General features: G+C 39.0%; 3 protein-coding genes across 3 annotated transcripts; 2 read left to right on the top strand and 1 right to left on the bottom strand.

Annotated features, from left to right (window-relative positions):
* Nucleotides 1-2: 2 nt before the first annotated feature.
* Nucleotides 3-1400, top strand: LOC111343311 (QRFP-like peptide receptor). The gene has a single exon (XM_022950460.2). It carries the CDS (start codon nt 3-5, stop codon nt 1098-1100), a length of 1098 nt encoding a protein of 365 aa, XP_022806195.2. The 3' UTR covers nt 1101-1400.
* Nucleotides 1401-4363: 2963 nt separating this feature from the next.
* On the bottom strand, nt 4364-6874 carry LOC111343318 (uncharacterized). The gene is made up of 3 exons (XM_022950465.2): nt 6543-6874; nt 5962-6084; nt 4364-5148 (listed from the first exon to the last, which is right to left on the bottom strand). Exons 1-3 carry the CDS (start codon nt 6772-6774, stop codon nt 4556-4558), a joined length of 948 nt encoding a protein of 315 aa, XP_022806200.1. The 5' UTR covers nt 6775-6874; the 3' UTR covers nt 4364-4555.
* Nucleotides 6875-10243: 3369 nt separating this feature from the next.
* LOC148723812 (uncharacterized) lies at nt 10244-11748 on the top strand. The gene has a single exon (XM_088732070.1). The coding sequence runs from the start codon at nt 10386-10388 to the stop codon at nt 10827-10829; it is 444 nt and encodes a 147-aa protein (XP_088588196.1). The 5' UTR covers nt 10244-10385; the 3' UTR covers nt 10830-11748.
* The last annotated feature ends 640 nt before the right edge of the window (nt 11749-12388 follow it).

Below are 12388 nucleotides of genomic sequence, written 5' to 3'. Positions count from 1 at the left end.
TTATGAATTCAAGTGTGCAACTCGCTTTGGAGGTTTCAAAGGCTTGGAATACCAGCGGCAACGGTACCCCCCCTCTGGAAAGCTGTGTCATCGCATCTCCTATAGTTCCAAGAGAGGTTAATATCATTGTACACTTTCTGACGTTCTTCACGTCTTTGACTGGAAACACCCTCCTCATCATTGCATATCTGAGAATGAACGAAGCGATACTGCTGCTCATTGCCAACATGGCTGCATCTGATCTTCTCTTAGCGCTGGTTCTTTTTCCTAGATGGATCATAATAGAAGTAACTGAGTCCTCCGAATTCCTCGTTCGCGGTAGTGGAGGCGCTTTTCTTTGTAAGATCTGCACTGTTCTAAGCGACGCATCATTGTCAGTGTCAACCCAAAGTTTAATCTTGATCGCAGTCGAGCGGTTATTGGCACTGATAGCTCCTGTGCTGTATAGGAGGATAACCAATAAAAAAAGAAGAATTCTCGTCATCTGCACTTGGATTGTGGCTATACTACTTCACTTGCCCTATTTCTATGTAATGCAACTGGTTTTAGTCCCTCACAAAGGTACCTTCATCCAAGTTTGTGACCACGACTGGCAAACATTGTTTGAGGACAAAACAGCACATGTTCGTTATAGCATTTTTTTATTTACAACAGTTTTAGTTATACCTATTCTTATAATTTGTGTCCTTTATGCTGTTATTATTATCACCCAACGAAATGACAAAATGGACACCAGTCGAAGTGAAAAGTCCGCAAGACGAAGGGAACAACGCGTCAAGAAATTACAAAGGATGGCTGTAGCCACAGTAACTGCACTCTTTTTATGCTGGCCGCTTTACGTTATGATCGTTTTACACAGAATTGTCTCTCCGGAAACTGTTCCTAAATGTAGTAAATTTTACAAGGTGGTGGATCACATTTCTCACATGATAGCGAGCTGTTATTGTGCAGTTAACCCTTGCCTTTGTTTCATTTTTATAAAAAATTTTTCGCGTCAGCTTAGTTTTTTGTGTAAACGAAAATCTAATCGACAGCCGCTCGTAAAAAAAGTAATCGTACGAATGTCTGAAGGAGAGAATCTAGTTCTCTCAGCTTTCTGACGAGTTTCAGATTAAACAAGTAATCATTATTGACAGCTCTGTTAAAATAAACTGAGACGTGATATAAAAGAAGGAAAAAAAACAGAAGTTGAAACATAAATTTAATTATGCTTGAATTACGGATCACCTTAGGGTAAAGCGACTATTGTTTCTGAGTTGCCATTCAAACTCTCCCTTTGTTGTCTTACTTGATGCAGCAAAACACTGGAACATGAAACTAATTTATTTGCAGAGGAAATGTTTCCCACAAAAAAGATCATGATATATCAATAAAATTCCAGTCAAAGAGGCCCCCTTGAATGCAGCAGTGTTAATAGAAAGATGTTTAGTCAACATTTAAGTCGGAGACATATATATGGGGCGTTAATTTCCTAGCGGTTGTAGTCTTGATTCTGTTGCTTCAAAACGAGTACGTTAAAAGTACTCAGTGTCCTGTAGATATGAAATTAACTTCCGTTACCGGTCAGGTTTCAAACATTCTGTTTCAAACATTCTGATACAATGAAATATACGAACTTCATATATTTCATTGTATCTCATTCTCGTTTGAAGAGTGGCCTTTCGCTCAGCAGATGGTTACCAAGTTAATTCCTCTTATTCGAAATACGAGTGAGAAGATAAACTTCCGGCAAGGTGAGATAACCAGCGCAGCTTAGGCTTTTGATATTATTTAATTTCCTCCAGCCATTTGTCTGAGGTACACCCCTTAATTTGCATCCATGTACCGCGATAAAGTCCACTAGGATACTAGATTAAATAGCACAGAACATAAATGGCATAACTTATCAAGTATGAAAATGGTTTTGGTCTTTGAACGTTGAATTCAGTGTTCCAGAAGCCAAGTTGCAAGGTTTTGTCATGTAAGATCTGATTGAGTCGATTTTGGAGCAAACGATTTAGAAATGTCTGACATAAATGCTTTCTGCTTGTATTTTTTGGCAGGATAGTTTCGTCCTTTATTACGTACGGAGTGGAATGGCTTTGTTTGCATAACATTTTGGCCTGAAACTCATTGTACATTAAACCAAAATTATATCATAACTAAAGTAAAGCGCGCGCTCTGATTGGTCAATTTAGCGTCCCCCATTTGCCTATGGGTGTACGCTGCTGACGTGAGCAAATGCAAAGACTATTTTTCCGCGCGCGCTTGTTTTTTCTGGTCACGTAAGATTTGTTAAATAAAAGGGAACTCTTTAGCTACAATGTATCAATGTTATGTTATAAAACAAATGGTAAACACCACAGCGTACACTATTGAGTTATGGATGCACGCGGGAGGTTGCTAAGCACGAAAGAAGCGTAAGAGTCGCTCGAGGCGATAGCCGAGAGCGACTCTAGCTTCTTGAGTCAAGAAGCTAGAGTCGCTCTCGGCTATCGCCTCGACTCCTCGAGCGACTCTTACGCTTCTTTCGTGCTTAGCAACCTCCCGCGTGCATCCATAACTCAATAGTGTACGCTGTGGTGTTTACCATTTGTTAATTAGGCAGATCAGTGCATTTACGCTCAACTTTTGCTGCTTTTGATGGCAACTTTTACAGTTTTCACTTTTCAACCAAATCCTGTACATCCCCATGGAATAAATATGAAAGGTGCGACAGCGAAATCAAACTAAGGAGAGTAATCATGAAGATGTTTTCCCTGCCGTTCATTACATTTATCATTTTAAGACCAAAGGACAATTTGTGATTTCCTCCCTTACAACTTCCTAGTCTTTTGTTAAAATTAAAAAAACACTCAAAAACTCTCCATGACAGGCAAAATGAACATAGTAAAGTTGAGATCCCTCAAGAACGGAATGCTTCCTGCTGGAATTTCATTTATGAGATGCTGCAGCCATTTATCTTGATATCGCCATTGCATCTAGTGCAATTGCTATTGTGTGCATTCGTTGTAAGCGACTTAATGGGCAGCTGAAAGATGACTAACTTTTAAAGAGGAAAATGAAACTGCTTTTTAAACCATGGGCTATGCATTTCTCTGACCGTTCCGGTGTTAATGCAGTGTGAAACATATTATTTGAGGGTAGAAAAAGCCATCACACATCTGGTCGCTATCTTTTCACTTCTCTCCTAGGTACAAGAGGGTAATTGAAAGGGAAGAGTAGAATCATGTTATTTTACCTCTGCAGTGATCTTCCGCTTTTCTGCTTTTCTAAGTCAGAGAAAAGTGTAAATGTCGTTTTCTTGAATTTTCAAGTGTAGTGGCTGTTGTCTCAGTTCATTATCAACTGCTACCCGTTGCAACTAAGATCTTAATTATAATCAGTCTTGAACTGAATATATAACTACCACTCTTTTGTCAAACTGCTACTTCCTGTCGACTTTTGAAAGGATCAGTGAGTATATTTCTGATCATAGCCTTTATGGGAGGGGGGGCGGGAGATCGCGTAGATGTTATCGTGACACAGCCAAAATCATCAATTAATCCCCCCCTTAAATAATGACTGGACTCTTGTTCTTGCAAAGGCGCCTTCCTTTGTTGCCCATCCTACTTGTCGGAATGTATTAGATGATTCAAACTAAACACTTTTGATTAAATTACCAAATCCTTTGGCGTTGCAGTTTGGGCTGGAAAAGAACATTACTGTACATTCTTGATTGTATTACTTTTGCTCATCATTTATTTGATTTTCGAAGATTACACCCCCAATCTTTTTCTGATTTATATTCTCTGGCGTCATGTTAGATTCATTAGGGAGCTTTAGCAACGACGACGGCGACGGCAACGAAAACGTCGTGTCGAAATCTAACTTTTCGTTCTTGTAACTCTATCGAGGTTATTCCGATGTGTTTAACTTGGAAAATGCTGGCGAACTATTCAGGGACTATATCACTAAGAACAGCGTTAAAGTAAGGAGAAAGAAAGAAAAATTAACCGTCATGCACTCACGTTCTCGAGAAAACCTAAATTTTTTTTATTTCACGTTGTTGTTTTGCCGAGAACTGCAAAGAAATGTACCAAAATGTTAAACGCACGTGCAGGGCGATTGTTTTTGCTCATTAAGCCTATTGTTTTCTGCCGTTCTCGTTACCGTCGCCGTCGTCGTTGCTAAAGCTCTCTATTGTTTTGACAGATTTTAAGTACAAAACAATTTCTCAGGACCACCAGTATATCAACAGTTGTTACCGATGCTCAACCGAAATTCGACTAGTGCTAAGTATCCCGCTTCGGTTATCAGTCAAGATCATAAAACCGTGATAGATTATGGAAAATCGACAACCCTCACTCACACTTCTGTGAGCGTGCCCACAACATCGGCTACCTTATACTTTAGAGTGAAGTAAAGTTTATTGATGGTGATACGTGTATCATTACAAGCAGTAGATGAACGAGGTAACTCTTAAGGAAGGAGAGCAGTTATGAAGTATACTTTTTCTTCATCTTAATGTTTCCTGTTTCTAAAAAAATTAAAATTGTAAGCTACCATAATTGAGATTACTGTGCTTCCTGTTCATTTAAACATATGTTCCTCCCTTCTCACTCTCGGACTGCATCACCTTTAGTATTCGTTGGACTAACAGTCGTGCAATGTCGTTATGATCTGAATCCTTTGCTGGTTGGCCTTGCTCCGACGCGGCAGCTCCTTCAGATTGGTCATCGTCAGGTGTTACACTAACTGCATCGTCAACTTCCTTTCCACCAGACTTCGGATCTTTAACTCTTTCTTTTCCCACTGGTTTCTCCAGAGAGATTGAAATATTTTGGTCTTTTGTAGTACTCAATATGGCCTTACCATCAGGGAAATCGGATGGAAAATCTACAGCAAAATCACGTTGTTTAAACTTTAGTGCAACGCAAAGATCGTGGGTGTCTTTGTCTCTACTTGTGCCAGTTATTTCAAACTTTTCCTGGAGAGCGCCATAGATCTTCCCAAAAAGTTCCATGCCTTCTTTCATTGAGTACCACTGTTCTCCCTTTGTTTCTGCTTGTTGCGATGAAGTTGAAGTCCAGTGTATCTCGCCTTTCACCGGTTCACTGTAATATTTCTTCTGATCCTTTTTATTGAAAGGATTACGAAGGCGGAAAGCACTGTCCCCCTTCAGTACCTCTGTAGAAATAAATTACGATGATTTTAGTACAATAAATGAAAGATATATGTGTTATTGACCAAGCGTGAGGTCAAAATGGCTGCGCGGATATTGGCCAGGTTCATTGTTGAAAGAACGAGGTTAATATCCAGCCATCTGATACTGATTTAATATTTAATTTCTGTTTCTTGTATATGAATCTTTTGTTGAGCCGAATTTTATTTTAGATGTTTTAGCGTCCACACACTACCCGCCGAGACTAGCTCTGCTATTTGTGGGTAGTGCGTCATTATGCTAAGTGTCATGTCATGTCTGATTACAATAAAATACAAAATACATCTCGCCCGAACAAGCTTGGTCAATAAAGTATTTATACGGCAAAAAAATTTCGCTTTAATATGAATCAAGACTTATTTATTTCGAGACCCGCCTTTGTAAACACCCATGAAAAGGTTTATACGCAGCAAAACCTTCATTTGCGTTTAAAATTCTCACCATGATGATTTCATTTCTTTCTTCCCGATATGTACTCGTCTTTCAATCATGGCTTTGACAGGGAAGAGAGTGTGTTGCGTGACGAGACCAAACAGCGGCTGTGAAGGAGATAATCTATTATCTTAACACACTACTCAGCAGTGTGTTGTAACCAATAATTTCTTCGACTGGCGAGTGGGCAGCTAATCTTGCAAAGTTTCCTATAACTCGGCAAGGTCCTAATCATTAAACGTCGTGATAACGACGACGCGTTTCTGCGTCGATACATGATAAAAATATTAGTGAATACTCTAACGGTGACTGCCTGGAAAAAAAAAATAGATATCTAAGGTTTTTACCGAGTATTCCCTTCAATGAGGTTTCCTTTTCGATGACACGAATTGGCTTCACGTCCAGTGTTTCATTGTCTAGACCAACCTTCATATAAACAAAGCAGGGCTTTTCTTTATCCAGTTGATCCCCTAAAACAGAATATATGGATCATTAACCAAACAAAATGAGACCTAACAGTGAACTTTGCACTACCCGCAGAACAACATATGTGACTATACAGCTATTCCTCTAGGCTCATGGCTAACTCAGTGTGACGGACAAGACATCCTTTATTCTTATATTTCTAACATGAAATTTTTATTTTAAATAGAGGGAAGGGGTGAGTGAGAATTCTATTTCGTTTGCCCCTAAATCTGGGAAACTGATTCTATCAGCCTCACAACGTTTAGATTTCACGATCGTACGGTCAAAAATTCATCTGCTTGTATAGGTTTTAAAAATATTCAGCATGGCGAATTACCCTCCCCAAAAATTGAATCAAAAGCGAAACAAACCGAACGGAAGTGGTACTTGTAATTGTCTTTGGCGCTTAATGTACAGCGAACACTGTCAATCCCCCAAGAAGAAACTGAATTTCGTTTCTTACCGCCAGATTCTTCTGTGCTCCAAATCCCAACTCGTCGAAGAGCATGTTCTTCGAACAACTCTTCTATATCTTCACGTTTCAAGTCCTTAAGACTACCAGTGATATACTGCACGACTGGCTGATTGGAATGAGTCCACAGACCAAACATGTGTCCTCTTACAGACTTTTTATTCGCGATTTGTCGCTTAATCTGCTTCAGTTCACCCTCGTGGATTGTGACTGTCAGGCTCATCTTAACTCGTACTGTCAACCGAAAAAAGCAGTAAATAGACCGCAATAACTAAGCAGCGCGGGGAAAGCAGAGCAAAATGATTTTCACTTTTATTATAATAAACCTTTTCATGGGCCGTAAACAACAATTCTAAGAAACGGTTACGTCATGTGATCCGCTGAGCCTACCGGTTTTTCCCGGAAATGTTTACATGCTAGGATATTCAGATTTTTGTTAAAGCGAATTTACGGAACGAGAGACAAAAGCTTGCATGACAAAGAAAAGTTACAGAAGAACTAGGATGAAAAACCGAAGCAATCATTCACCGTGTCTAAATCCTATTTCTTTAGCCTGTCGAATCAAATCTTCGACGGAGCTTTATGAAAATCGCGAAAATTCGATCGGCTATTGCGAGGTTAAAAAATAAGACTGCGTCTAATTTATAGGAAAAGTGTGAGCTATTTCGGTTTCCAAATACAGTCACGACTGCAAGAAAAAAAAAAAAACTTTGATTTATGTAGAAAATAAAACCTAAAAACTTCGCTTTCTTTCGGATCAATCAGTTGATCCCGGAAGTGTGTAGGATTATTCCATTATCTCGAAAGAAATTGTTATGGCGAATCATGTTTTTGCCGATTTAAATTTTGCTGCACTCCTGTCTTTGTAACCCGCGTAAACGAAATGTTTTGGATTCTAGGAAAAAGGCCTGAAGAAGTACGCATTTAACATGGCAGTCGTAATTACGAGCGACAAACACTCATCAATTCTGCCATACAACCAAATTTTTCGATGTGTCCTGTTGAAATTAAGGAGCAATAAAAATAACATAGATCCCATGATTTTTTTAAGCATGCAACATTTCTCTCGGCGCTATGAAGACATGACGTTTAAATTTTTGAATGGAAGAAAGGAATTAATTAATAAATATAGTTTGCATACATGAAAAAAAACAAAGACAGACAAAATTATGTAACCTTATATGGCAATGCAGTCTTGCTTAAAGTGGGCATGACGTTATGACTTTTCGTGGAAAATGAAATAAAATTGCTGGTAGCATTCTATTCCCTCAAATTGATTCTTTGCGCATGTGCACGTCATCAATATTTCAAAACAATGTATCAATGCTAACAACTATACCTCTCCAATCACTTAACTGAAGGATCATTGCAGTGCACACTTCCTGTCGAAAAAACAGCTAAAAAACAAACAGCTTTAAGTGATGCCCTGGTCACAGGCCCAGAAACAGAGGCTCGGCTACGAGAAAACGGTTTTGGAGAACTATTTTCGCGACAGAGTGACATGGATTAGTCCCAGAGATCAAACGAAAGTGGAAGTTCGAGCCACATGCACCAACAATAGACAGTACACGTTGAGGATTTATCTGCCGTCTGATTTCCCCAATTCCTGTCCCAAAATGGTTGTCAAGGCATCGTCTCGACTGAGGGCGCGTAACGGAGATCTTTTAGAGCAGTATCCAGGTGACAACCATATCGGACAAACCGTAGAAGGCTACACAGGTATCTGCCATTTTAGGCCAAATCGGTGGAGGAGCGAAAACACTTTGTACCAGGTGACCATGAAAGGTCTGATATGGCTGGAAGCTTATGAAGCGCATCTTCGCACAGGCCAACCCTTGAGCCAATTTTTGGTCACGATGCCAGATCGTTAAAAAACCAATTGTGGTTGGTGTTAGACAGAACGATTTGAGAGTTGTAAAACCACACTGATTATAGAATTTATAGAGAAGCATAGCTTGCATTCATGCGATCGAGATTACTGAATTACAATTTTCCGATAGCGGGGTGTAGTATGAATGTACGAGTGAGAATCCTGGTTATGGTTGTAAATAAATTACATAAATAAGGAGTTCCAGCGATGTCATTTGTTTTTCGTTCGATTATGAAAACAGTTAGGTATACAAGGCTCTCTCTCAGTCCCAGGTAAATGAGCAGAAGAGCGATACAACCTCGTTCCCAGGGTCTCTCATCCTCCCGCCCCGAGGTCGAAGAGCGATGATATTCAATTTAGAATTTACCAATGTTAGATGCTTATCTTAAAATCAGCATCCACTATACGAAACAACAAAAGCGACAACCAAATTGGCTTATAATTCAAAATTGTGTTTCTAGCTACGGTTTTTCTGTAAATTCATCCAGAAGTATTGAATAGCAAAATTCTTGGAAACCAGTGTAACTGATGGATGCAATGCAATATTTCTGAGATAGAGTTTTTCTAAAAGTCTAATGCTGAACAGTGTTTATGTAAGTGCATTTGTCTGGTGTCGTGGTAGATCTTATTGGGAAATACCAATAACCACATGGTGTAACTCCTTTCTTCTATGTGGCAGAAGCGATAAGAAAGCGTAACTAAATGGTTATGGCGTTCATTAGCAGCAAAAAATTCGGGAAGTTTGCACACACGCATCTGTATTCCGCTTCGAAGAAATGATAAACTTATCTCCTCGGGTTACTTTGATTTTTCAGTCTTTTCTCAAAGAGTTATAATTTCTTAGGCGTAAAATTCTCTAGGCTTCGAAGTCGCAAGTAAATAAAGGCAATTTGCAGCGAAAATTGGGCAACCAAGCTTTCCTTACACTCCACTGATGTAACGAGTTTTCAAGGTAAACTGAAATCTTGTTCGATTCTAAGAAAACCTCAGGTGTAAAATTAAATTTTGAGTCAAACTACCGGTTTTTCCGAGAAGCATGTTTTTTTCAAAGGCATACGATATTTCTTTCACATTTTCAAGGATCTTTAATTTCCTTAAACTATTTCATACTTCCCTCTTTCTTTTAGTTACTGGGTAGTTTTACAAGAGTTCTGGGTCCTGTCCAGTATATACCATCTGCCCCAGCTCATTGCAAAGTCCTCATTTTCTCGCACTCCGACGTAGCTCTTGGGCATGAAAAACTTGTAGGTGAGACAAGGGTCTTGACCGCATAACAATTGATAGGTTAGAAACATTTTAGCTTAACTTCCGGAAGCCCGCTGTTGTTATTATCCTTTGTTTATCATACCTTTGAGTTATGAGGCGCATTGTACATGTTCTCTTTAATCACCGTTCGATACAATGCAATTCTAAAATATGATAGATATTACGTTAGGAAAAAAAGTTGAAAAATTTTCTTTTCATATTCCTTATCCTTTCTTCTTTTAATATGGAGATGTTGCTCTTGTAGAAAGGCTCGACGAAGGGTCGGAATCAGCACGCGCAACTCAAGAACTGTTCATGGTCCAAATCAAGGCAGAATTCGTGCCCATATAATTTGTGCTTTAAAATTTTAAAATAGTCAGCTTTATTTTCCATTGAAATCAGATGCAGAAAGAAAATAAATTACCTGCTGCAAAGAGTACCGGCCAGTCATGCATAAAAGGCTGTTGTGTTATAAATAAAGTTTTCCACGAAAAACGCCTAAGCGTTATTTACTTTTCATCTTCCTGAATTTCAAGGAACTAAGCAATGCTATCTGCGCATGCTCCAGTTTTCCGGGAAATCTGAAATGTGATGAGACAGTAAAAACAAAGCGGTTCGAATACAAAGTTTCGCAACCGTTCACTGGCTTTGTATTCAGCGAGTGTTCCGCGTTCGAAACTTCATGCAGACAAACCGAAGTCGCCTTTTTTTTCTTTAAAATGCCATGGTCCGCAACTCAACGACAAAGGCTTGCATTTGAGAAAAATATTCTCGAGAAGTACTTCGGTACCAGAGTTTCATGGATTGATCCAACTGGCAATACAAGGGTTGAAGTAAGAGTGACAACCACCAGTGATAAACAGTATACACTCAGAGTGTATATTCCAACAGATTTTCCGAATTCAGTTCCGCAGATGATTGTCAGTAACCCTTCGTCTTGTCTGAGAATGAAAAACGGTTCATCCATGAGCGGTACGGATGGGCAAAACCACACTTTGAGCAGCATAGATGGCTGCACCCAGATCTGCCATTTTAACTCGTCCTTGTGGAAAGATAACAACACGTTGTACCAAGTGGTCATGAAAGGGCTTATATGGCTGGAAGGGTACGAAGCACATCATCGCACTGGGCAACCTCTGAGTAAATACTTGCAAGAGATGTAAACAAATTGGCTGAGGACAGGAAAGGAATTGTTCATCAAGACACACACGTATGTGTCAGTAACATTAATTCATACATTTATTTGATAAGATATTCAAAAAAAGCTAATTTAGCATTTCAGTCAAAATATATACTTCATCCAGTCCTAAATCTAAGTCATAATCAATAACCCAAACCGAAGGATCAAGGTTTAGGCACAAGTAAGAAGTCACATTGCTAAAACTTGACCTATTATACCTTTGAAACTCAGATTATTACTCGGGCTTTCCGAAGGAAAAGCCCGAAGTATAAATTCGGCTGTGTTTTTATTTAATTTTTGCGTTCAGTCACAAAACGTAGTTCCACTACAGCGCATGCGTACAATGTAAGCGCATGCGTACAACGAAGCCTAAAGCGCATGGTTTAAAGGAAGAAGGCAAATGGCTGTCTTCCTGGACAATTCCTTGCTTGATGTATCCAAAAGAAATTCGATGGCTATTATGCCCAATGTATATACAAAGTCACACACCGTTCGCGGTCTGCACTAAAAGTTGTGGAGGGATTTGGGAACGGGTCGTTTCGCGAACTTTACGACAGATCAATTTACGAGGAATCCTTTATGAGTGAACGTTTTATCGAGAAATATCACGCGAAATCTGCTATATCAAATGAGTTATGTCATATTATGTTTACATGTAAACACAACCGTGTATTTAGACGTGATCGAGAACCCAGTAGAATACCAGAAGCTACTCTGAAACGTCTCAGAAGAAAGGGCGGAAAACTGAAGGAATTTGTTTATGTGCCGGTATTCGTCCAAGCATATGTACCGAAGTCCTCTTGGCTACGTCGTTATGTGAAGGTTAGAAGAGTTACAAAGAATGTTTGTAAGCTTGATACGAAGAGGGTAAGATTAAATAAAGGTACAAAACATGATAAGAAGTATTTGTTGAATTGTTCAGTGAGGGTGTATCAGAGGACAATGAAATTGAAGTATAGAGCAAGGTGGTATTTATCAATGTTTTCTTGTAATAGACCCTTGTGTCTTTACAAGAGTCAGACACACGCGTCAAACTATTGAAAATTTCAACTGAGTTCAGATGTTGAGAAAAATCCTGGTCCCACTCCAATGTACATTGACCCTAGCAAATTAATAATGGCACCATATAGCCAAGCTAAGGAGTTGGTATTTGGACAAAATTCAGGACAACAATGTGTTGCATTGCGAGTTTATGCTCTTTGATTTACAATAACAAACAAGGAATCATTTCTGCTAATGCTCTCTTGTCAATGATGAGTATTTGCAATCAGTTGTATTCAAGTTTCTCTCAGTTAACCAAACAATAATTTTAATAATGCAGACAGAATTACCCACACTTTTAAATGTGTGCAAGAATGAAGAACCTTTCAATCACTTTTATCCGAAAATTTCAACAATTTTGTCTTGACAACATGATGTACTGCAGTTGCTATCTATTGTAAAGGTAATGTGGGCTTAAAAATATTCGATTCTTGTGCAAAGGATATTTATTGTAGAAGCCATCCTCAAGGTACACGTGTGCTGCTTGAAGTATCATCACTG

This window comes from Stylophora pistillata, chromosome 9, assembly GCF_964205215.1.
Source record: "Stylophora pistillata chromosome 9, jaStyPist1.2, whole genome shotgun sequence".
NCBI lineage: Eukaryota > Metazoa > Cnidaria > Anthozoa > Scleractinia > Pocilloporidae > Stylophora > Stylophora pistillata.
This window is presented reverse-complemented; position numbering and strand designations above follow the sequence as displayed.

Excerpts from the sequence above, each read along its gene's own strand:
- LOC111343311 (XM_022950460.2), top strand. The coding sequence starts at position 3 with ATGAATTCAAGTGTGCAACTCGCTTTGGAGGTTTCAAAGGCTTGGAAT.
- LOC148723812 (XM_088732070.1), top strand. The coding sequence starts at position 10,386 with ATGCCATGGTCCGCAACTCAACGACAAAGGCTTGCATTTGAGAAAAAT.
- LOC111343318 (XM_022950465.2), bottom strand. The coding sequence starts at position 6,774 with ATGAGCCTGACAGTCACAATCCACGAGGGTGAACTGAAGCAGATTAAG. Across the intron at positions 6,085-6,542 it reads GAGCACAGAAGAATCTGGCG|GGGATCAACTGGATAAAGAA; the intron begins GTAAGAAACGAA and ends ATTCTGTTTTAG. Across the intron at positions 5,149-5,961 it reads CTCATTGAAGGGAATACTCG|AGGTACTGAAGGGGGACAGT; the intron begins GTAAAAACCTTA and ends TTATTTCTACAG.